We start from the raw sequence: 25,680 nt of genomic DNA on the forward strand, positions 1-25,680 counted from the left end.
CCAAATGATTGGGAAAGTTGAAAAGAGAAAATGCACGTACTGTACGCGGTTCAGCCTCAAATAAAGTGTCAAAGCAAAGCTACTTGTGAAAATTGATGCTAGAACTGAACAGCTGATCAACGGCTGAGAAGAACACTTGTTCCCTCTCGGCCCGTCAGTTGTTTGACTTAATACCAAATGGGTATGAACATTCCACATGAGCTGCTGTGTAAATGTAGGGGCTGAGGGATGCAATTTGAGAATATGAGTTGAGTTTCTGTACTGTACTCTTCTGATCCCTATTACTCATCTTTCTCGTACTTAGGGTTTTGTCAGGTACATATTTAATCACAATTTTAGAAAAATGTATTGGATCAGAAAGATAGTCAGATACTAAAGGACACATATCGAGGCTAAAAGAAATAGATTGTGACGTCCCTGATGAGAAACTTGTTTTCACTTTAAAGGAGCATTTATCTCAAGAGGCTTCAACTACTTATAAACCGAAACAAGCTTGATTTTAAGTGCTATCTGTCTCAGAGCTTTGCTCCCTGTAATTATTACCACATTCTGTACTTTATATTACATTTTAAGTGAATAAAAAAATAAATAATAGCATAGATTCTCTCCAATTTAGAAGGCATAACACTTTTCCTTTAAAATCTCATCCAAGTGTGTATTTCAGATTTTGAAATGGAGATGCTGCTGAACTCTGATCAGCACCCTGGACAGCGCTCTTTTACTGCATCCATCGTAATGAAGTGTGTACAGTCTAAAGAAAACAAATGGTCAATGTAAAGAGATTATATATATATATATAAGTTACAGCCTTATTCCAAAAATGTTCCTAAACATTTTACACCCGCCACAATGCCAAAGTGAAAAAATAAAAATTCCTCAAATTTATTAAAATTAAAAAATGAAAATATAACATGTAGATAAGTATTCACAGCCTTTGCTGAATACTTTGTTGAAGCACTTTGGCAGCAAAAACGCCCTCAAGTCTTCTATTTCTGGGCAGTTTATCCGTTTCTTCTTTGCAGAACCTCTCAGTTTGGATGAAACGCGTTGGCGCACAGCAACTTTTAGATCTCTCCAGAGATGTTCCAATGGGTTCAAGTCAGGGCTCTGGCTGGGCCACTCAAGGACATTCACAGAGTTAGTTAGAGTTAGTACAACAAAGAGTTACTTTGTTGTATTGGCTGTGTGCTTAGCGTTGTTTTCCTCTTAAAAGATGAACCATCGCCCCAGTCTGAGCTGCAGAACGCTCTGGAGCAGGTTAGGTTGCTGCATTCCTCTTTCCGTCAATCCTGACTAGGCTCCCAGTTCCTCCAGTTGAAAAACATCCCACAGCATGATGCTGCCACCACCATGCTTCACTGTAGGAATGGTATTGGCCAGGTGATGAGCAGTCCCTGTTTCTCACGATGAGAATGTTGGAGAGTCCTTCAGTAGCCTTTTGGCAAACTCCAGGCAGGCTGTCATGTGCTTTTTACCGAGGAGTGACTTCCGTCTAGCTACTCTATTATACAGGGCTGATATGTTGAGTGCTGCGGAGATGTTTGTCCTTCTGTAAGGTTCTCCTCTCTTCATAGAGCACCGCCGGAGCATAATAATGACGCTGCTCCCAGGCCAGTACGGATTAACATGCCCCTTCTGTGACCATGGTTTGTGTGTTCAGAGGTATTAAGCAATCAGGAATCAGGATTCAGGAACATTTATTACCAATATATGTTAGACATACAATAATTGGACTTAAGCAATAGACTAATCATTTTTTATAATCATTTTTTCAAATATATATATATATATATATATATATATATATATATATATATATACACACATACATAGGGTTGCAGCCTTTTGCTTTTGATGTGCACTGGGGAGTGCTCTCTGTGAAGATGAGGAGCTGCCTGTGGGATCACATAGAGCAGCAGATGATGAACGCTCCCTGATAAGTGCTACCCTCCGGTACTGCTTTTCTTATGCTATTTTGACACCCTGCATAGTTGAGTAGGTAGTAAAGTTAGTAATTGTCTTTAATTAATTTTTTCCCCAAACAATGTTCTCAACGGACTTATCAAGATGTAATATGATGAGCGTTTTCCTCATGTCGTAATGCTTTTTTTCCCTCTTCCTGAACTAATTCCGACTATGATAGACTGTATTTCTCCCCTCTCTGAACTTGTCATATGCAGGGCTTGGCCTACCCAGATAAATAGCTGTCAGATAATGGTATTCAATAGCCAAACTGGCCCGTTACATTGCAAACTATTTCTGTCTGAGATAACTACGATCCAAGAGCACTTGGAGCCTTTAATGGCGGCGCATTGGAGAGCACAAGTATTCTCATTCAGTCTTAATGACCCTTTAATCTATATCATGCGTGGACCTAGTCATTTTCCCCTGATTTTTTCTGTGACATATCATATAATGAGGCATAATACCCAAGCTTTGTTGCTTTTATTCAAGTCCAAAGTGAAAAGTGTTATTGATCCTGTAATTTCTGGACCTTGGACACAACGGACGGCCTGACTATAATTACGTCTTTTTGATTGAAGGGAGAAGGAAAATGTATTGACAGAGCACTCTATTATACCCACCGTTTCTTCTAGAGCATATCAGTCATATTTAGCAATACAGCCTCTCCCAAAAGTTAGAATAATTATCAGTAAGTTGCTCTAAAATATAATTATAAATAACCAACTAATTCTCCCCCCTTGAATGTTAAAATTCCACAGAGGGCTTTGTTATTTGTTGCCGAGCTGCTTTGTCAGTTTGGTGCAGTTTACTCACTTCCACCTACCTACTGCTGGCAAACTGTGAAAGCCCACTAGTGACATATTTGGAGATACATAATGAAGAGGCAGATGGCTCACGCTGATGACCGTGATGTTTGCATGACATCTCTTCTGCAGATACAAATACGTGTAATAGAGGCAGGATGTTGTCCAGTTTAGCATGGACTTCAGGGTTTCCTCGACAATTGCCTGAAACAAATAACCAAATATTCAGTTTTGGGGTTTTTTGCGTTGTTGTATTATTTCAGCTCATTGCGAGGATTGTTTTCCTTCTGTCGCGATAGCTCCTCTGATTTACTCCTCTGTGTCTCACTGTGGGCGTAGATGAGCTTTTTTTATTGTTTTAACCATTAGTGAGGAGGCTGTTAACATTTCTGGTCTTGAGCTGTATTTTCCCCAAACAACAGCTGATCATGGATATGTTTTGAGCCACTGGAGTTCCTTACGGACAGCTGTGTTGTACTTCTCATATACCAGGCAGTCATTCACTTTATTGTTGTCATGCAATGGCTGTCATGACACCTTATTTGAATTACAGCAACACTTCAAAAAATGATGCTTTTATATCTATGCAGATAAGACCATATAAAAGAGATTAAAGGCCAACCTCTGATCTGAATCTGTCTTAGATACTGCCTTAGATGTCTGCAATACTGCTCTCACCAGAAAATCACTATGTTTGGTTTTACCAATTGCAATGAAGGCAAACATTTATAATTAAGACCAAAGAAGTATTTCACTTTATGTTTAATCCCAACGTTGCGATGCCCACGTTTGTGACGGCCTCCGCGAGTAAGAATGTCCACTTGTCAACTGTCCAGCTCCCATCCCTTCTGGAGAAATAACTCCAGCGCTCACTCGTTGCCTCTTCAGATTTCCCCGCAGACGAGTACAACCAGTTCATTGTCCGCTACTGTTTCTCACTTTCTGTGCCGCCCAGCTGTTTATGCCGTCGACAAACATTACTGCGACATCAGAGTTGGAGCCAAATGTGGAAGGACACGGCGCCCGAGGGGTGATTTGTTTAACTTTGAAAGGTTCTTTGGTTTGTGTTAGATTTGCTGGGAGCTACGCAGCAGCGGATGATCTCGCCTTTTCCCCCTACTGGGAAGCAGCCAACAGAGCCTGGGCTCCGCGCGTGGGTAGTGAGAAAAAAAAAAAGACCCCACCAGGGACTAACCGACAGTCCTCATTTAGACGGAGTGCGGCAGACCAGCCATTTAACAACTTGCACAAAACTCCATTAGATACTCTTTTTATTTTCTATGCTCCAAGTATCTCTCTCTCTGTCTCTCGGACTCTCTCGGGAGGGCAATGTTGTTCTCTAACCAGAAGAGAATGAGCTAGATGTATCTCATGAATCAAATTAGAGCGCCTTTAATCCGCTGAAGTGGAGGTCTCCGGGGGGGTGGGGTTGCAGAAGAGGAAGCGCAAACTAAAGCGGTAGATGACGGACTGACAGACGGGGGGAGGGGCGCTTCACACTGAACTAGGTAAAAGACAAGATAAGTCTTTAGCGCTGGGGGGGCTGTCCTGCGAGCTGTCAATCTGTGCAGCTGGATGTTGCCAGCGTAGATACGGCTGCTTCCCTCGTTGCCTCGTCCTTTCCTTCCTAATCCAACCTAAGCACTTCACCAAAGAGGTTCGGTGGAGATCACCTAGGTCTGTGGGGGATCAAAGCCGCTTCAGCGAAAATAAGAGAAGTCTCGAGAAGGGAAAAGCTGATATAACAAGAAGAGGTAGATTAGCTTTGACGAAGCAAAGAAAAAAGACAGTTTCCTGGATTACAGCAGAGATCTTCTCCATGAGTCACGGCACTTCCGAATCACAGTTAATGGCGCGTTTAACAGTGTATGCACCTGTCAACACAAAAGGCGGTGTTTTACCAAAATAAAAGGAAGTGGTAAGTTCACATACAACTCTTAAGAGATAGTTGGTTTGCGAGGTATGCAGACGAAAAGGATTCAAGGAAGCACTAGGCCTGCGCTGTATCATATTTCATGGTAATGTATTTTGACAAGTAAATTGCTTGCCTCTTAGCTGATGGCAAACAGTTAAATAATGAATTCTTGATAACAGCTGTAGAAATAAAACATACCTCAGAGTGACATTGATGAGTGAGTTATTACAGACAGAGGACACACATTTCTGAATTGACTATAATCTGTGCACCAAATTATATGACCTGCTATCTTATAGTTGTTTGGATGTGCTTGGCACATCTCAGCAAAGGCGTTTGTTTGACAACCATTGAGGTGCGCACCAGAGCAGCGTCTGAATGGACAGCCTCAGGTGTAGGCAGGTGTGATAGGGAAGGGCATACTGATAATACAGCTGATTAGACTGATCATTATCTACAGTACAGCTTATGATGGTCAAAATCGATGGCAGGAAAGAGAAGCTCGCCATGTGAAAGGATTGAATGCCGCCACAATTTTATTTTTTTGTGAACTTTGAAAGATGCTGTTTCGAGCTATAATGTATAAGGCGTCTTCCCAAAATGTACCCAGGCAAAACTTTCCTCTTCATCTCATAGAAAATTGAGTCATGCCCCAGTTTTAAAGGCTGATGAGAACACAAAACCTTGCATCAGCATACTCGTCCGTCACTGTCCCTTGTGTTCGGCCGGCTTGTAACAATGTCTGGATTCAACAAAATTTTGAAGAGGGAGACATTTGAGACAGCATCAAAGTCTCCTCGAAGCAGAAAGAGACAGAGAGGTGGCAAATTGCTGGATATTAGCCAACATGAAACAAGAGGGCAGAACCCCCTGGACTCTGGATTGGCTGATTTTGATATTATGCGGATGATTGTGCTGTATATGTGGCCCCTCAGCATTCGTTACGGAGTCACCCCGTACTGTACAAATGCACTCAAACAACTTTTGGTTGGTTACTTTGATCTAGTTTTTGGTGCTGGCATGGTTCAAAGAGAACACAAGCCGTGATTATGTGGCTTTGAAAGGAAGTCTTACTGCTGTCTTGTATTAGAAGTGTGCCCAGGAGAGTTTAGGTCACCATTATCCACTCTTGGCCCACATGTTTTGATTCCTGATGAACAAAAGGAAAGGAAAGAGCAATTAGTGGGTTGAATGGGCATCCTTTACAAAAGGCATGTTTATATAAAACATCACCTATAATCAGTTTAATGGGAATGGTTTACACCGTTGCGCAATTTGCACAATATTACCTTCTCCCAATGGTATTTTCACATTTATATTCACTACCATATATCATTTGAGTTCAGTAGATACCAAAATGCAACACTGGATGAGACTTGAGTTTGAATTAAACAGTTTAAGGCTTAAGAAAATATTGTTCCTTCTCCTTAGTTGTTGGGTGTGCACAGTTCGCCCCCTTGTTCCTGTTCCCTGTGTTAGCATTAGAGAAGAGGCTAAAAGGCTCACAGATTTGGAGCATGCTGACGCCATGACTGAGATTCTTAGGGGGGGAACGGAAACATGAATCAATCATGGCAACGACGCCAGTCTCCATAGATCGAAAAATTATTCTATTTTCTACAAAGGGGCATTTAGTAACACGTATTCAGGAGTAAAGAACAGATTGGAATTTATATTGAATCATGCAACTAAAGTCAAAAACTTGTGAGAAAGATAGTTAGCTCAGCTTACCAAGCTACCCAAGCAAAGAATGGTGAGTCATCCTCAACTGTGTGAGAGTATATAAAATCATTGAGCGGGGATCGAGATGAGTTAGTATTGGCATTATTAATCTACTTGGCATTGGTTACAGTCAAACCCCACTATAAGCAGTGTTGGGAAAGTTCACTTTCTACATGAACTAGTTCAAAGTTCAGTTCACAAATTTTAAAATGAACTAGTTCAGTTCATAGTTCAAACTTCAAAATATTTGAACTAAGTTCACAGTTTCAACTAGTTCAGTTCTTTTTTTCCATACGTTGCTGCAAGCTATTATTTTTTTTAATGATTGCCACAGCCCAAAACCACAGACAGCAATTATTTGATCAGTTTTAACACTGAAGCTATGCATCAGATTTAATCTTCATATCCAATTTTGAATCCTTATCCAACCAGGGTTTACATTAGCATTGAGGGGACATTGTTGCTTTAATGTTGCTGTCCATTCACTCCACACTAACAGCAGCTGCAGCGTTCAGCCCTACAGTACATTCTCAAACACATGCTGTTTGAATGGTCTTTTTTAAATAAGGAATAAAAACACAACAGTTATCATTAAGGTGCAAATGTTTGCAAAGAAAGGTCAGATTCCTCCCATCCTCACCGACCTTGTCAGTAACTTTATAAAACTCTTTTACATTATTATACGCCGCCTCTTTGCTACACGCTGCTGTCGCCTCCATGCATTTCTCTTTTTTTGGTGACGCATGCGCGGTGCGACACTGGTGGCTGGTGTTGCCAGATTGGGTGTTTTTTCCGCTACTTATTAAGGCGCGTTTACGGTGTGTTTTCTATAGAAATCTGGCACCCCATTGAACGATGTTAACCTGAAAGAACGCGCCGTTCACAGACACCAGAATGAACGAGTTCACAGTAACGTTCATCGGGCATTAATACAGTACGTTCAGTTCAAGTTCGCCCAAAATATGAACGAGTTCATGAACTATCGTTCAACGAACGCGTTCAGGCACAACACTGACTATAAGCATTAGCTACCTAGGCTGCTACTCTGGAAGAGAGTAAATGTCAAGTTCACTTCATTTGAATAATGAATTCTGTCATGTTAAAGTGATTCCTTATTGACTATAATATAAATGGCCATGACATTTTGCAAAATAATTCTAATAATGGCATATGACAAAATAGTGTATAATTACATTCATAGCATTGCGTGAGTAGTTTGCAATGACCTGAGAAATGCTGTACGTCCTGTAGGGTTGGGTATCGAGAATCGATTGGAATCGGGACTAGCTTTGCGATTTACCCGGAATCGTTCAAAAGTTTAAAATTCGATTCCTAGTTCCGATTCTCAGTCCGCCGGCGCCGACCGAAAAAAGAAACCGCTGAACACCAACGAAGAAGCGTCCACCGGAAGTGTTGGCGTAACAGAGCGATCGAACATGGATAGTCTCCCGGTTGTTGTGAATTAGTGACGCATCAGACCAGTGTGCGCGCTGGTGCCGGGTGGCCCGAGCGGAGCTGTCCTATCTGTTAAAATGAGCAGTGAGGCTGGCGCCCCCCCCCCCCGACCGTCTTTGACACGCTCATGTGTAAATGTGTTTTTGTGAGGTTTCAAAAATAAAGCTCTCTTGAGGAAAGCCTACCCCTGTTAAAATATATTCATAATTTATAATGTTTATACAATATTCAAGTTCATAGTTTGATATTTATATTGTAGTATTTATATTAAGTGTAAATTCATAGTAAAGGTAATAAAAAGTTCATAGAATTAACATTGATGGAGAAGGTCAGACTATTTCCTTCAGAAAGACCCTTGGTTAGCTAGCTCTTTTAAAATATCTAAGTATATAATAATATAATAACTAAGTTTAAACTTAAACTTTTTTGACCCTGTAATCGAGAATCGCTAGGAACCGGAATCGAAACCAGGAATCGGAATCGTTCAAATTCAAACGATACCCAACGCTAACGTCCTGTCAGGTGAGCAATGCAGCCGCGATACTGCACACCGCTCAACGTTCCACTGCAAGCTCCAGCTGCCCTGCTTCCCAAAGAAAGTTGTAGTAGCTGGTGTGAACCTGTCTTTCTCCCACCAGGCTGAGCAGTCTCCCTCCCAGCGGGCTGGAAGGCAGCGTCCAGGTGGAGCTGACTGCTTGGTGGGAACACGGAGGAGACTCATTAAAAGTGATCCTCTGGTCCGTTGCAGCCTGATCACTTTCAGCCCCTCTATCCACTCGTGTTCCCTTTGAGGAGGTGGGTCTGATCTCAGGCCTGCAACGTTGTCGCGGCCAGCCTGGGTCACCCTGCTAATGAGGGAGAGGCCGGGAGGAAGTTCACTCCGCTGAGCTGGGAAGGCAGACCGCTCTTTGGTAGGATGAAGGCTCCACTAAGAGTGTTTGAATGTCGGCTGAGTGAGAGGAGCTCTCATGGAAGTTAAAGTACTTGAAATGTATTGATGTCCGCGTGGTTATAGAAATATATATATAACTTTGTGTAATCCATAATATTTACACCACGGGATGCCATTTCTGTGACTACATGGTCGTGCTTTTAAAATATGCCATGATATTTCTTTACAGTTGGATTTAATAAAATCCTTTGCATTGGATAAGACGGCCAAAAAGTGTGCGTGTGTAGAAGGAGCTACAAAGCACTCTGCTCCACACACCTCCCCTGTCAGTAAAAACTGATATAGTTGGTTCTAGCTTACATAAGCACATGGCATATTTATGTTTCACATTTGCATATTTTGTTAAAGAGGTGCACTATATGTGTGCGGATGTCATATGAAAGGTTAAAAACAACTAGTAATTCTTTCAAAAGAAAAAAAAAACAATTTATTAAATATGTATTTTCAGCTTGAAACATGAAACAAATCCAGTGTTGTGTAACTGAGCTTTTTGCAATCATTTAAAGTTTCCTGAGAGTTAAATCTACTGGCTGCCTTCATGCACTCCTACCATACGCCATATCTATTTTGTAATTGTAACCGCTCCAGGGTTTCCATTTGTCTTTCTGCACTCCCCGAAGAACCAAGACAGACTGTCCTCAGTGTTAGCGGGGCTGTGTGTACAAGGAGGCGGTGCAGCTCAAGTCACATCCCTCTGTGTGTGTGTGTGTGTGGGGCAGGGGGGGGGGGATTAAAGCTCAGTATAATGAGGGGACTGTGTGGGGCTCAGGAGCGGAGCACGAAAGAAAAACACACAGCGAGAACAGACATATTCATAAATACACCTTCTTTCATGGTTTCATGAAGAACAAGCCAAGACGAGCAGCCTTCTATATGGAGATCACACACACACACACACACACAGAGAAACACTGCCGGGAAAACATGGCAGTGTTAAAAACACTAGAAACAACTGACAGCGATCCACGCATGCACACGCTCTGAAGTTGGCGGGCGGGGAGGTGATCAGGCGGAGGTATTCTTACCTACAAAAGACTCACAGAGGAAACAAATGGAGATGGTGAATATTTAGAGGATTGTGAAACAAACAAAGTGCCAGTAGTACTCCGGGTGAGTTAAGAAACATCTAAAAGGAGAAGTAATACGCCCCGGTCTGATTATCCAATGGCGCGCTTCCACCCCGAATCCCTCCTCGCCTAAATGTCTAACCGGGACGGTCGGCGCATCTTTGCGCTCTGATTAAAGCTAAGTGAGCGCTCGCTGTAATCCCTGAATCCGTTTTAGTCTCGCTGAGATTTAGGGGAGAACGATTTCCTCTCAGCGGCTCTTTCGCTCTTTGTCCGACACAACATCTTAATGTTTATTCAGCTTTGCTTGAACGTCTACCCGAATCAGGCAAAAGTTAAACCTGGTGCTAAGACCAGTAAAGCTTCATTGCAAACATTGTGATACACGTGTAGAGAAAGGAAGAAAAAAAAACAGAGCACTTGAAACCTCCACACGGGCGGTGGTATTGTTTCCGACAGAGCGTGACCCCGTTTGACTCGCACACCAGACATGAGCGTTACTATGGCAATCCACACACAAAACGCGTGCACAAATATACACACACTTGTTTTTCCCCCTCCCTGCAGAAACATCTTGCTAATTGCTCCGTAGCACTAACATGACAGGACGCCTAACAGTGCCTTTAGAAGGTTTAGAGGTGGCCAAGCAGAGCCGCTTATTGGCTCAGACGTGTGATTTATGATGCCTCGTTGGGACGGCTAAATCATCAGTGTGTGTTTCTCCACGGGAGAGCAGCTGAGGGGACAGTTGATTGAAGTCTTAAAGTGTTTGGCGGGAATAACTAAGCTTGACTCCTTGACATCATTCTAAACGGCAGGCAGTTTTGTATTTTATCTTTTTGCCGTGAGCGCTGCGATTTAATTGGGACGCGTCGCAGCTAACAAACAAGGGAGTCATTTCCCAGCAGATTTAACAGCACGGCGCCGCGGCGTCCGTCCCCCGGAACACAAACCCAGTGGCGTCTCACCCAGGAGCCGGTCAGTGATGAGAGATTTGCACCAATGGAAACATCCCAGCAGGACTCCGAAGAGAATCCCTTGGGGTGCTTTACTTAACTCTGGCACGACATGGAAAGGAAATGAATAAATGCTGTCACGGTGGCATACTGGTTGGTATCCGTGTGTGTCGGCCTGTATGTAGCAGCGTACATTAAAGGTGAACCATTAGGTTCACATGTCGCAGTTTACTTACTAATCGCTTTAGGCTTCTGCAGACGATCCACTTTGTCGCGGTGCAGGTGGACCTTTTATGGGGTTAACTCTCGGCAGCGTCGTGAGGGACTCTCAGCAGAAATCTGAAATCAGAGCGAGCCAAGGGCGGTTCTTCAAGATTGGATGAGGGATGAATAATTTAAGGCCTAATAATCAATCCGGTGGCAAAACGCCTCGCTATTATAAAGGGTCCCTGAAGGTAACTTTAACCCTCAAGAAAGACAGATGTGGGGGTTTGTCACGCGGTTTTCTAGAGGAAATTTCATCTCAGTCGCAACATAAATCTTTGTGGCAGATGATGGGGGGGTACAATAAGTTCATCATGAATATGTCTACATCGCGCACAATCATAGCTCAATTGTCCACGCTCCCAACAAGCACAAATCACTTCCCCCAAGTTGGGATTGGTCCAATGTTTAATCCTGTTGTTGATACGGACTTTGAAGCGACTTTCGAGGACGAGCTTACAGGGTTTGCTGTGAGTTAAAGACTCTCGCTCTGTCAGTTATACGTATGGCTTACCCAGGAACCTCCAAAACATAAGGAACAGTTGCAGGATTACAGCATTAAACGATCTAAACTGCCTGCCTGCGTGCTTGTGTGTGTGTGTGTGTGTGTGTGTGTGTGTGTGTGTGTGTGTGTGTGTGTGTGTGTGTGTGTGTGTGTGTGTGTGTGTGTGTGTGTGTGTGTGTGTGTGTGTGTGTGTGTGTGTGTGTGTGTGTGTGTGTGTGTGTGTGTGTGTGTGCAGGCGGGAAGGAATTAGACAGCACGACAAGCAGAGAGTGCAAGCTGCTTTATTTTCTCTGATAAATATAGATAGCACTGAGGGCAACAGCGTATTGCTTTACACAGGGAAAACCCAACCTGAATCAATTTCACAATTAGCCAGTTCAGTGTTTTAATTAGAAAACAACAGTTGCCTTTGAAGAAATCAATTTCAACTAAAGAAGCAAAAGGCAGAATTCCCCTGCTGGTTTACCATCCCTCAGCTCTGTCAATTCAAAGACACGCGCAGAGATGCTTTTGGGCCTTTCTTTGGTGTTTATACAGTACAGCATTAAGTAGAACAGTTTTCGCCGTGTTCTAGTGATGATTTCTCTTTGCTTTATCTGAGAAGCGAAAGTGTGGAGAGACGGAAAGTTCACAGTGAGTCTTGTTAATATCCTCTAGCAGGGCTGATGTTGTTGTTCTTTGAGCTGTGAAACATGATACAGCTCACTTTCTTTTCTTTTTTAAAGTCAATGTACTCTTTCAAGGTTTAATGTATATGCAAGACTTTATATATTTATTTATTTCATTTTTTTTTTAAATGAATTGGGCTATTTCTTGGGGTATATTTAATCAAGTAAATAACCTGGTTAAATCCAAATTGAGGTTGTACATCCGGCCACCTAGTGAATGTCAGTCTGATATTCACCACCTTCAGACTGCATGAAAATGGCTTCCAAAAGCGTAAAATCCTGAAAAACAATGACCGGAAAGATGCAAAAAAAACTTACGTAGAGCTCCGGGGAACTGCTGAGTCTGTGATGATGTATCGGCGTCTTCATTACTACGACTCCATTGTCCATTCAAAAATATCGGTATATTATATTAGTATAGCAGCTTTGAATGATGCGGCGCTAAGTTTCTCACCCTGTTTCCTCATGCGCCCGCAATTGCCTTTGTCCGTTTTATTTGGGCGGAAAGGGGGCTGCTCACCTCTCTTGGTGGTTTAGTGAGCGAATCAGGGAGGGGGGATTTAAACTTGAGAACGGCGGTGGCGGCGGCGACCTCCGCCGCGCGATAAACCCTGCCTGATGAAAGGCTGGAGCTCGGGAGGAGAGGATGCGATGAGCTTAACTTTGGGGGATTTAGTCTCTCCCCGTCGCTTCTGTGGAACACTGTAGCCTTCCTGCCTGATTGTTATTCTGAATAACGGGGAAGCAGTGACACTCTGATTCCTGGAAAATGTTGACTCTTAGGGTGAATAAAGTGAGGTGGAAAAAGAAGCGAGGCAGGTTGAGACGGAACCAAAGTAGCATGCGCTCGGTGGACAATTTGCCTTCGCCTCGTCAGAATGCTGCATCGAGACAAAACACCGATCAGATGTGCAGTCTGAGAGAGGCGTCCAGTCCCACACACGTGTTAAAATGTTTTCTGCCACCATCTGCTGTTCACTCGGAGGAGTTGACTTTTCAAGCCATGAGACCTTTTTTACCTTCGGCTCTATCAGAAACAAGTGTGGAGCACGTTGTCGCCAAGGATCCGTTGATTTCAGTATTTACACCATTATGAAAGAATGAGGAGGACGTGCTTTAATCCCTTTTCTCCAAAAGGCGGAGGTCATAATTCCACTCAGAGAGTACCTGGCTGTTTTCGCCGGCCAGTCTTTGAAGGATGAAGGCCATTTTGGGACGTGGGAGGGATGGGGGGGGACTCAAGGCTTTGCAGGTGCATTCAACCAGCGGAAGGTCTCCTTCATTTGAACTAAAGCAAGTAAAGAGACTAAAAATCACCTGAAGTCGGTGCGTCTTCTGTCGCTTTTAGCAGCACCTCGCTGGGTGCACTCAAAATGGCAGACGGTGTTCTTGGTGACAGAAGGTGACAGGACTCGTGTGAAACGGGTTCACTTTCTATGTGGTTTCGTTTGTTTACGCTACCTAATATGTTTGGTGTTTAGGTCGCAAAATCACACCGAGTGGTGAGAATGTATGCGTTTAGCAGCTTAAACAACGACAACCGCTACCGTCGCGCATTCAAACTAAAATATGACATTGTAAATGGGCCCCTGGAGCAGGAGATGGATATTCTGCGCTACGATTCATTTTCCCGGGTCACCGCTGCTGAAGAGCAGCGCTTTGTCACGGCCCTCTGGTCCCCTACGCCCCCCCCCCCCCCCCTGTGGGGCCCCTTTTAACTCTGGCCTCAGGAGAGCCCCGTGGAGACCTCTCAGTCATCAGGACGCCGTTCTCTGATTGGATCCGAGATTGATTACACCCCATTCACGCGAGGCCATCTATGGAGCAGAGCAGGGCTCAACGGGGCCTCGTAGTCAGTGGCAGTGAAGCGGGGGCTTATGGCAGAAATCACGCTGCGAGTGTCGCAGGTCTCAGGCCTAAATCCAAATGTGCCGTGTCCCCAGCTCGTACAAAGTTAATTGCTGAGCGAGGATCGGGTAGGTAAAAGCTTTCAGTGGTTCCTGGTCTTTGATTCATCTCTAAACGTCCCGTAGCCCTAATCCTTCTTAATCTTCTGACGCGTTATGTTTTTACGTGCAAACGTCGAGCCTCGGTGCTCATTCCTCGCGACGATGCGGCGACATCATTTGACCACTTAGTCTCATCTTAGAGAGAAAAGCGCTTCATGTCACCCCGCGGCAGCCCGCAGCACACATGGTAACTTTAATATCAAGTGGATTCAGCGGAAGGATGTTTTTAATGATGAAATCCCTGCAGCCATCTGTCGGCGCGATGAAATTGAGATCTGGATGACCCCCCCAACCCCCTCTGCTGTGTGTGGGCAGCATATGCCGAGTCGGAAAAGGCGCAACCTTTCCAGTTCAGACGACCATCGGCAAACTCATAATCATCAAAACCTCATCTGTTGCGTTTATAAATCTGCCATATGCCGCCACGCCAAACAAAGTCAGGCAAATTAATTAAAGCCTGTGGCTTGTCGGGGATTTCATTTTTTTTAAGACCTGGAAATATCACAGGGACACAACAACAACATGTAGCCTCCCCATGTTTCTGCGTGAGGCATTGGGAGGCTGTAGACCCCCCCCCCGAGCCCGCGCTTCTTACCGCGGCGTGAAAGGAACGGGCCACAGATAGGCGAGCGGAGCGCCAGGGTTCTGTCCACGTGCTTCCTGCCACTCACACAACTCTGACTGATACTTCAAAGGCCCGCAAGGCTTTAAAGTGCTAATGGCCTGCATATTAGTGATGTAGTAACGTGTGTGTGGCAGGGGAAGGGCCTGTTTGACATTACGTCCTGATATCCTTAGTATGTGTGTGTGTGTGTGTTTGTGTGTGTGAGATTGTGTTGCACCAAAGCAAAGGCAGTTTCAAGGATTACTGTCAGGGCAGAAGAGAGGCAATTAATCTCTGTCTTGAAAAAAGAAAAAGGGATGCAGCTTGAAGGCCTTTTAGGATCTTTTTGGAAAAAAACTTCCGTTTACTAATTTTGCCACATGTATATCGTAACACGTGAGTGTGCATTTAGTTTTTTTTAATCAGATATGCATGAGCGCAGCAGAGTTTGTTGGATTCACTTTCTTTTTTTTGATTCGCTCGTTTTCAATCCCAGCCAGCTCCCGAATGGCTCAGGCATCCAGTCCGCTATCAGCTGGGACAGGATGTTTGATCAGAACTAAGCTCTGCTGACGTTTCATGTATTTATTTATTCATTTTGTTCTGTCACTTGCGTCCTTGTTGTCTCTCTGTTGTCAGGTCCAAACCAGAAGAGGTCATAACGTCTGCATGAGCTATGCAATGGACGCAGTGCAGGGAAACACGTGGCTCATCCAGCAACCAGTGCCTTTTCTTTTTTTTAATCCATTTTTTTATTTAACTTTCAAGTGCCGTCGGGGAGGTCAGGTCTTGGGGACTTTTTTCAGCACTACCTGCCTGACACCAATGAGCAAAGCCAAATCCGAACGAAGCTGTACATCATCATGCCCCCCCCCCCCCCCCCCCCCCCCACGGCTGTAGTATTCAGCCTGATCAGACCTGGCATCTTTACCTTCGGGAGCTCCACGACGGTTTTCTCCATCTGTCCGTGCAGATATAACTCTCCATGGATCTGCCTGAAAACATAAACTGCAAGAGAAAGAAACATGGAAATATGAAGCGGGAGCTCAGGTCGACCTTGTGTCATTAAGGATAAAACAAAGGAGCCCCATCAACACATATTATTCACATTTCTCTTCAATTTCATGAAAGTATTGACCGCACCCCTTAATGTGTTTGTGAGACACGCTATAACCTCTCTTCGTCTTTTATGACTCCTATATTGCCTAATTACCTAATCAAATGGGATTTGGTGCGACTAGTTAAGACTCGCAATGTTTTCTTAACTGCACTTGGCGGTTAGCATGTGGGTCGTAGTAGCTAGCACAATGATGTCATAGTAGGCAGAAGACTCTTTACATTTACATTTCTTTAATTAAACCCTGCCCACATATTTCACGCCAATAAATGGACCAATCGATGGTGCGTCTGGCATAATCGTCCAAAAGTGCCTTTTTTGCGATATATAATAAATACAAAGTAGCGGGATGTAGCTAGCATTATCTTCTCTGCTTCATAGGCCCGGATATGACAAATAACCAGATGTCAAATACTTTAAAGTCCATAAGCACGGTGGAATGTAGGAACAACTAAAACTCGGTTGCAACAAATCTGTTACCAGATTTTGGTACCAAAAAGGACTCGATATACATCTCTGCTTTTATTTTTTAATTCAGTTGAACAAAGTGACTGAATCCAGCATTGTGAATAACTATTTTGAGAAATTTGTCCTTTGCTACACAGAGATCTAATTTACTTTTCTTTTATTCTTTTCTCTCCTTTCTCCTTTCCTGTCTTTCACTGATAAGCCCCCCTCGCCCCACCTCCAACCACCCAACACAATGACTCCATTGTGCCAAACCACAGAGCTGATAATGTTACGTGACATTAAGGGCAATGATGTTAGTTCCCATTCAGAGAGACATTTTTTGTTTGGAATGTGGACTGACAGAGCGCCATAATATTCAATGCTGTCAGGAATGAAAGAACGCAATATTAAACCGAATCGCCATTGATCTGTGGAGCTTTTGTATTAGTTTAGTGTGATAGAGGATGACTAACGAGTGTAGCGGCTACGTAACCAAGACGCACTTTAATGCTGATCATTATTAACTTGCGTGTTTAATTAACAAATGCACATTTGGAGTTGCCACATTGCGCCCTTTTGCCACCAATCCGTCAGTCCGGAAACCCACCCGAGCCTTCTCTCCGCACCACTGTGAAAACGCATGTCATTCAGCCCCTCCGAAGTAAGAGCTCAATTGTTTTTCCGCTCTTTTTATGTCTAATAATATTCATATTCCGCTGAAGCTGACCTGCGAGGGGGGGAAAAGGGCGCTATTTCCGAGCTGTCAGTACAACGGCTTTATCTCCGCTCTCCAAATGTTGGGGTCAGCCAAGACTTGACGCCCGGCAGCCAATTCTCCTAAAGACCTAATGTGATTAATGGGTGTCGCTTAAGAGGGGCGGGGGCGGGGCTGGAGGGAGGAAAAGAAGGAGTCTTCCAAAGGAGACTTTTCGCTGAAGGAAAATGTACAATGGCAACACTTCATCAGCGGGAGGCGAGAGCCGCGTGTTGTAAAAAAAGCCCCCCCCCCCCTCCAATGAAGTTAGTTTTCGACCCGCAATTAGAGCGCTTTGTTCAGGTGACATTTGCAAGGTACATTAAGGAACAGTTTGCTCAAATACCCGACACCACTCACTGAAAAATAAAAAAATGGTGTAATACCAATTAAGCAATACTCGCTCCCACTGTAAGGCCTGACAAATATACATTTTTTAATGAGAAGAGTTCGCTTTTTTAAGTATGTTGCTGATTAAAATTCCTGCCACCTGTTTGATGTCCGCAAACAGCTTTTGTGCTTTATGTTCACATTGGATATGGATGGTGGAGATCAAGATGTTGTCTTATGATCAAATAGGCCAGATTCTTCCAAGCAAATTATTATTCATTTTTTAATGCTGTCATGGGGGGGCGACAGTTTCTATGCATATTATTTACTTAAAGTACTAGTTCCTGTTCATCTTGTCCTGCGCATTATGGCAGGATTCTTATCTTTGTCTGATCTTTGTGTGACGTTGGACCCTCAATTGGAGTCGCTTGGTAGGTAAAATAAGTATTAATGAATGATTCAAGGTGTCTACATCCTACATCTACATCCTGACGTCAGAAGAAAAGTTTTCTTTTCACTGAGCAAGAATCTAAAGAAATCGAAAAGTTCTGATATTGGTTAGTAATCGACATGGTTCGCTCCCAAAAAAAACCCACAGCGGTCAGTAGTTTCAGTGCGGTACCTTTAAATTGAGTCTACTTTAAAAAGTAGGGTTTAATGTTGATTTCCTTTTGTTTCATGGGGCATTATTAATGACATTGAAGACTTTCACTAAGGTGAATATTACTGAAACAATGTACAGTCCGTAATATTTAGCTCATGCAGAGCATTTCATCTTTAAACACGTTTCAAGCTAATATCCATCCCAATAGCTTTACTAATCTTAACCACGGCCTAGAGTTGTGGAATGTAGGAAGACGACAGAGAAGGTTGGATGATTGTGGGCTTTTGCAGCATTAATGCCACATAGAAAAAAGAAGAGTGTCTAATATAGCCTGATTGACACTGAGTTGTTGGAGGCTCAGCTGCAGACCTCTAGATTTTTATATTTTGTCCCCTAAAAAGACGTCCCAGGGGTGAAGCTCTGCTGAATGTCAACGCAGGCTCTTTCCCGACCGCGAGGAAAGAAAATAAAAAACACTTAATTAGAGAGCCACAGATGCATTACAATGGAGATTGTCCTACCTATATTCATAATTCTAACAATTAAAACGGTCAAAGTCTGCACAAGAAGAGCGCTGTTGGAGGCCCGCCGACCAGCCATTTGTTCGGTTCCAGCTAGAAGGGAAGAGCAATGCATGTGTCGAGCTGCGTGCTGATTGGCCTCCTTATCTTAGATTGCAGGTGTCTGATTTGACGATGGCGAAGAAGAGGAGTTGTTGCCATGTGTTTACTGTAATCTCCATTTAAAATCAAACTCTTAAATCAAGAGAGACAACATCAAACTGATGCCGAAAGTCGTGCTAAACAAAACAGGGGAACAGAACACATTCAATAACTTGTAGTCGAATACGGCCAATTCATTTCAGATATCTGGTGATTTCTCCCTATGCCAGCCATGGAGATTCAGATCCTTGCATCTGAAATCTGATGGGATGAGTAAATGTATCAGTGTGCATTTCCCCTACCATTATATTGGGGGTAGGGGGGTGGGGGGGGGGTTGAAGGTTTTTGGCGGAGTTCCACAGATGTGGATGACGGTTGGTCGGACAACTTGAAGGCTTTATCCTTGACTCTGAGTGTGCCTTTTTTAAACCTTACATTGTTTGTTTTGCTTTGGGAAGTGAAGTTTAAGTTCATCACTTCTTCCCAAACTTAAAATCTGAAATGACCTTTTCTGTTTACCTGCCACAAACCTTTCAGATTTTGCCGTGGCGTTGTGTTTAAAGCACGCAGAAGACACGGTGACGTGACGACCCGTCTGCGAAGGAGCGGAGACATGGGACATGGGGCACTTAACATCCGTCCAACAAGTACTGACCTGACACGCACACACACACACACACAGGCCTCTAACCTGTACCTCTGCCCCACCCAGCCTGTTTGCTGTTATCTATGTACCCCCCCACCCCAGCACACCTTCATTACTGCCCCAGATTGTGGCATTGGCGACTTGTCACTTGTATTGATTTCTCTTAAACTGCAATTTACATGGATATTTGTGGGCGTCCTGAGGGCAGGCTGCACCGTGGAGGATGGCCCCACCACCCTCTCTCTCTCTCTCTCTCTCTCTCTCTCTCGCTCTCTCTCTCTCCCTCTGTCTGCTTTCTCTCCCCCTCGGGCCCGGGAGAGAATGTTTCCACCCGACAACAGAGCCTCAAAGTGACTTTTTTAATCTGACATCAGCAAATGTCATTGTGGGTTTTGTTTTTTGCAGATGCCTTGTTTTTCTTTGTTGGACATCAACCTAAAAGAGTGTGGGAACTGGCAAGGGTGAAGGAGATTTCTTTTATCTTTTTCTGGAGTGGGAAAATGACAACATTTCAAGCGGTTTGAGTCTTGTTATTTTTACATACGTCCTTTATACAAAAACTGCACATGCCGGAAATACAAAGTTTAAGTGATGCAAACAGACACATAGAATAGTGAAATAGTGTGTTTTGATAAGGCCCGAACATATCCACTTTGATTTATTCTCTCACTGTCGGGGCGTTTCTAAGACACCTGCGCAGTGTAGAGGCCCCGGGATCGAAACAACAACCCGCAGCCCGTAAAGCCAACAAATGCTTTGTGAAAGCCTCGACTCTGCACCCACACCTAGAACCCCGCCACAAGCCTCAAACTCTGTGGCTGCAACTCACTGTCAGTGGAGAAGGTCATTTGCAAAACCCCACACCCCCAAGCAGATTTTCTCAATAAAAGACCCATTTCGTCGTACACTTATATGCTTTAAAGCTTGCAAAGTTAGCAGAAGTTGACTCAAGCTGTATATCAAAGACACATTTAATGTGAGCTTGTGCTAATTGAGCATTTTGGGTCTTAGAGTAATCTCCCTTTGTGGAATTGTTGATGACTTTAGAACAGAGACGGAGGGAATTTATTAGATCCATAATTATGCAAAGAAATTAAGATGCCAAATCTGAAACAAGGGGGGGGAAGATCTTCCCTCTCCTTCTTTCCGATTTGGCATCTTCATTTCTGGACACTGGACATCTACATCTGGTTCTTTCAGCCTCAAGTTTGTGGTGATTTTGCTGCAGGTTTGGAAACCTGCAGGAATAACAAATGTCCTCCACACTGCAAAGTATCCAACCTGCCGATGTCCCCATGAGCCAGGATGGCACAGTGGGGCTGTGCTGCCCTCTGACCCCCTCCTCTGTGGAGGGCGCAAGAGAACAGACTTACCCTGCAGTGCAAAGAACGAGAAAGAAAGAAATGCCGAAAGAAAAAAGTAGGAGGAGGATTTAAAAAATATATATATAAAAGAAACATTTTATAAAGCAGCGGGTGAATAAGGGGTGCGAGTTGGTGGGTGTCGCCGGTGATGTCACACCTCCCAGACAGCCACGATTGGACCCTAATTAGAAAGCTCGGCAGCAAATAGATAAGCGTCCTGCATGATTGAATCCAAAGTGGCTGATGCCCAAAATCTGTGCAGAGGCGCAGAGTCGAACGGCGCGCCGGCACCAGCGCTGCCTTAGAGCCGCCCGACAGTCGCTCCGCGAGCCGGAGGCGACCAGGAGTTTCCAGAGGTGACACGGGAACGGCGACCGGGAAAACCACACGCACACACGCACATACACTCACACACAAGGAGGGACGAGAGCACAGTCCGAATCAACGCGGGAGCGGGACGCTGCGCTGTCGGAGCGCAACAAAGACGGAAGCGATCGAAGTCCGAAGGGGAGTCGAGCCGCGCCGCGCTCCAGAGGCTGCGCTCATGGCATCCGTGCTCGGCAACGGCGGCCGCGCGTCCGGGGCTCCGAGCGGACAGGTGAAATGCAAGCTGAAGAGGAGGCGGAGGAGGCGATCCAAGAGGAAAGGTACAACTTCACACGCGACCCGCTTTCTGTTTTTTTTTTTCCTTCTTTTTCTCCTTTCTTTTCGGTCCCAGTGCGAGAGCAGAGGTCGTGCGCACCTTCGCGGGGCATCGGACGCTCTTGTTCCGCCTGCGCAGGGAGCGAGCTCCGCGGCGGCGCATTAAGTTCGAGCCGCTTGAAAAAGGCTGGAAAGAACGAACGAGGAGTAACGACGGCCGTAGGCTTTAAATGACGCATTGTTCATTTAGATATTTCCTCTTTTAAAGTTTAGTTGTTATTAGTGTGCGTCCTTTATTTTTTTTTACAAAGTCAAACAATTGTCTCGAACATGGCACAACGACAACATTAAACTACTCACCGGCATAAACACAAGTTAAAACGCGTGCTTGTGATGGAGATGGTTTTATTCTTATTATTTAAATCCGGAAGCATCCGCCGGGCACGCGACGTGGTCTCCGTAGCGGCTTTAACTTTATCACTTTCTAAAAAAACATTTAATCTCCTTCAACATTACCAAGTCCGTTTATATTCATAACCTACAATATTCCCAATATTATTTAAAGGAAACGCCGTGTTAATCGAACTGCATGTTTAAAATTAAAATCAAAACTTGTTTAAATCATTAGAGTTTAAATCCAACTGTACTAAATACTAAAATTCTCAAATTTGGAAAACGTTCCTGGGCTTCATTCGGGAAAGAAAGATCCCGTTAGTTGTGTCTTAGAATAGAATAATATGAATCTACTATTTAATTTAATGTGTGTTTATTTCTGAATTAGTTCTCCCCCCAATCTGCTGTAGAAGAGTTGTGAATGGAGCCGATGTCACAATATTCACCGTGGAACATTGAACTATTTCTGCAATCAAAATGTAAAAGCGTGTGGACGTTGAGTGACTAAAACCTAACTTGGGATGCAGCGCTCTCTGTGCAGCCTTAGAGAGACTGATGCCAGTCCTCTTTTTTTATTCGTGCCCTGCACCCTGCAGGAAGGTGTTTCCGTTTCTCTGCCTTTGACAGTCGTGTATTTAATGCCACTCATGCTGTCGGCAAAGCAACTAATAATTTACAGCACTTTGACTGTTCGCACACGTCCATCTTTCTTCGTCTATTATAAAATAGTCCAAATCGACTGCAAGATGTTGTTCACTACTGGTGCACTGGGATTGCAGAGTCATTTTACGTCAATTTATTTGATATTGTGCCTCACAGGGAGAAAATGACATTTAAAAAAAGATTAGGGAGGACGTTGTTTGGATGTCAGTAAAAGCATCCGTGCATACTTAAAAGCTCAACACAGAAGTTCTTCCTCTGCGTGCTTTAGTTTTCTTGATTATTTTCAGCGGTGTTTTGGCTACTTTACACAAGTCACCCGAACCGAAGCATCAAACCTTCCTTTTTTTTATTTGACTTCCTGACACACACATTTTAGGTCCCCTCTTCAATAGAGCAGAGACGATCCAAAAAGAAGCAAAAAACAACATAAGCGTTGTGAGTGGGCCTGTATGTGCGGGTCATGCTTGGATGCATCAACGTGTCACATTGGGGAGTACGGATGAACGCTCGGAGCACCTCGACGTGCCCGGCGCCACGGAACGCTCGACGAGCTCCAAGAAACACTCTGCGCCTGTCATCAAGCTGCAAACAGACAACCGCACCTCATTTCCATTGCCTCTTGATTTTTAATAGCCCAAGTAATCGAGACAGTGGAGACAATACATAAAAAATAGCGCCGAGGCAAATGTATTTACATAATGGAAACTGCAGAATTGGTTCCACGACATTAGGCGTCGCATTCGAGGAGCACGGGGACGTGCGAGCGTTAGCCGGCGGGCCTCCGCGCCGTGTTTTTTTTTTTGCAGACGGCTAATTTATCAGCACTGCTGATTCGTTCTGATAACACGGGACATTAGGGGACCAGTTCAAGGGCCTCCCGTAAATGAACTGTGTCTTTGGGAAATGCTGAGGGGCCGCTGACTCCTCCAAAAAGCTTCAGAAAAGAGATGGGGGGGTGGGGGTCACTGTGCTGAAATATTCAATCACATCTCCTGTTTGTGTGGGTGTGTTTATGAAGGAGATATATGATGATTTTACAAATGTGTTTAGTTTTTAGCACTCGCCCTTAATTCTTAATCGCAATTGCCAATTGATCATCTTCTTGAGATATGAGACAAATATTTTTTCTTACAAACTTCATGGCTAAAATAAAAATATAAAGGCACGGAGGGATTATTGCGTTCCCCTGGGGGGCTTAATCCCTCAAAAAAACTGCAGATTATTTGTAGATGGAATCGCAAAAAACCTTTTGTGTGTATTCAAAAGAGTTTAAAGTGACCCCCCCCCCCAGAGATTACGAGGCTCAGAATTCCTTGAAATCCCACACTTTACCATATTCCTCATCTGTGTTTTCTTTTTTTTCTAACCTCGCCCTCTCTGCTGCTCTCGGTGTGGGGGGGGGTCATAGGGCTGCTCCCAGCTGTGCGGATGGACACCGCATCGGTTTGGCTCCACCGTGTTTGCCAGCGCTCCTTCAGGGGTCCTCCTACACGCTGTGCGTCTCCCCCTTGATTAAACACAGGCTCTGGATTCACGCCGTCCCTTAATGACGTCAGCAACACGCGTGCGTGTGTGTGTGTGTGTGTGTGCGTGTGTGTGTGTGGCGACTGTCTGCGGTATTTAGTCGATCATCAGCAAATGTGAGTTCTTTTGTCATTTATCCACAATGTTTCTTTATTTAAAAAAACGTGAAGAGATTTATGGAGCAACATTTATATTTTTACAACTACAGTTATCGTCCCATTCACTTGGCGTGCAGTAGATCAGCTTGTCATCCAGAGCGCCTAGGTGCAAAGAACACAAGAGAGTAGCAGACTGCAGCCACTTGGTGTGATGTTTGTGTCAGCCTTTAGAGAAACGTGGCATTTAAAGTGGCTGAGTTAGCGGTATTTTAAAACTAATGCTGAGTACATAACACCTTGCCTCACCGTGTGTGAGCTGCCCAGATACACGGTAGTCACATGGTATCCGCAATAGCCCCCCGGACAGGAAAAATGAGATTCTTCTCTGGCCCTCAAATACAGCTCAATTTGGGATCTCAACTTCATGAAGAGCATCTTTTGTCGCTAAGTCTGTCATGATACCGTTTTGTCGAAGCTGAAGCAAACTTGCAGTCACACAGCTGTTTGAGCGAAGACAGCACCGCAAAGAGAAGCGCTCAGATTTAGACGGTGTACAGTTTCCACAGCGTGGCTGCCAGAGCCTGTGTAACCGCGCCGATAAAAAGCTATTTGTGTGAGATGGTGAGAAACCGTGTGCTCACAGCTGAATAATGCTGCAGAGAGCTCATTGAAAAGTTGTCACACTCGAGCCCCGACAGTGGAGAGCCTCTGCTGTTCCTCGTGGAGGAGGCTGGTCTGTGGTCTGTGTCTGCCTGCTCCTTCATTGACAATCTAACATGGTTGAATCCCTACCTGTACAGCGTGCGCTCTGTGCAATGCCTCACATTAATATTCCAAATGTTTCCTGTGTGCAGTGGGAGGGAGACAAAGATGCGTTTCTCTCATCACTTTTCTCACACTTGTTTGTGCTTTTGCCGATAACCGCATTTTCAATGCGTCGACAAAAGAAAAGAAAAAGAAAGAAAATGCCGCCGGCATTCATGAGGTTAATGAAGGTCGGCGGCGACAGGAAACACCGCGGAGCCCGTCGGCGTGCGCGCGCATGGCTTTGTGCATTTACGGGCGCTCCCCTGATTAAGGCTAGCGGTGGAGGAGTTGGCGGTTTAGGACACGGCGTCCTCTAACTGACTGAACGTTTAGCTGAGGGAGAGAAAAAAAAAAGGTTATTACCACTGACTGTGCTCTCTTGAGGACGGCTGATAAAATGACCAAGGAAAAGAGGAATAGCACAACTTTAGCACATTAGCATAATTAGTAATTATCTCGTAATAGTCCCTCTTGGCTCTTTGGAGCTCGGCGGTGAGAAATTGTACTTAAAGTTCAGGCGCGGAAAACAAATTTTGGGCAACACACCCGCCTCATTCACGTCGTGGCAAAAAAGAGTCCCGGGTATATGTAAAAATGAAGAAAAATAATTAGAAAGCACAGATGTAGATTTAAAAAAACCAAGAATCAGAAGGTGACATACGTTAATTAGCCTTTTGTTTGATGACTCCCACAGTTGGGGAGATAAGGGTATTACTCACATCACAAATAACTTGTCGCGCG

General features: G+C 44.3%; 1 protein-coding gene across 2 annotated transcripts in view; it reads left to right on the top strand.

Annotated features, from left to right (window-relative positions):
- Positions 1 to 25,680, top strand: part of adarb2 (adenosine deaminase RNA specific B2 (inactive)) — a 179,954-nt gene that overhangs the window by 17,148 nt on the left and 137,126 nt on the right. The window contains exon 1 of one of the 2 annotated variants that reach the window (XM_037455977.2): positions 20,841 to 21,459. The exons of the other annotated variant lie outside the window; for it this stretch is intronic. Within the exon in view, the coding sequence (XP_037311874.2) occupies positions 21,357 to 21,459 (103 nt within the window). The 5' untranslated portion in view covers positions 20,841 to 21,356. Of the gene's footprint in view, positions 1 to 20,840; positions 21,460 to 25,680 lie in introns of those variants that run through there. 2 annotated transcript variants of the gene reach the window in all.

The sequence above is a fragment of the Pungitius pungitius genome, chromosome 19 (assembly GCF_949316345.1).
Source record: "Pungitius pungitius chromosome 19, fPunPun2.1, whole genome shotgun sequence".
Lineage (NCBI taxonomy): Eukaryota > Metazoa > Chordata > Actinopteri > Perciformes > Gasterosteidae > Pungitius > Pungitius pungitius.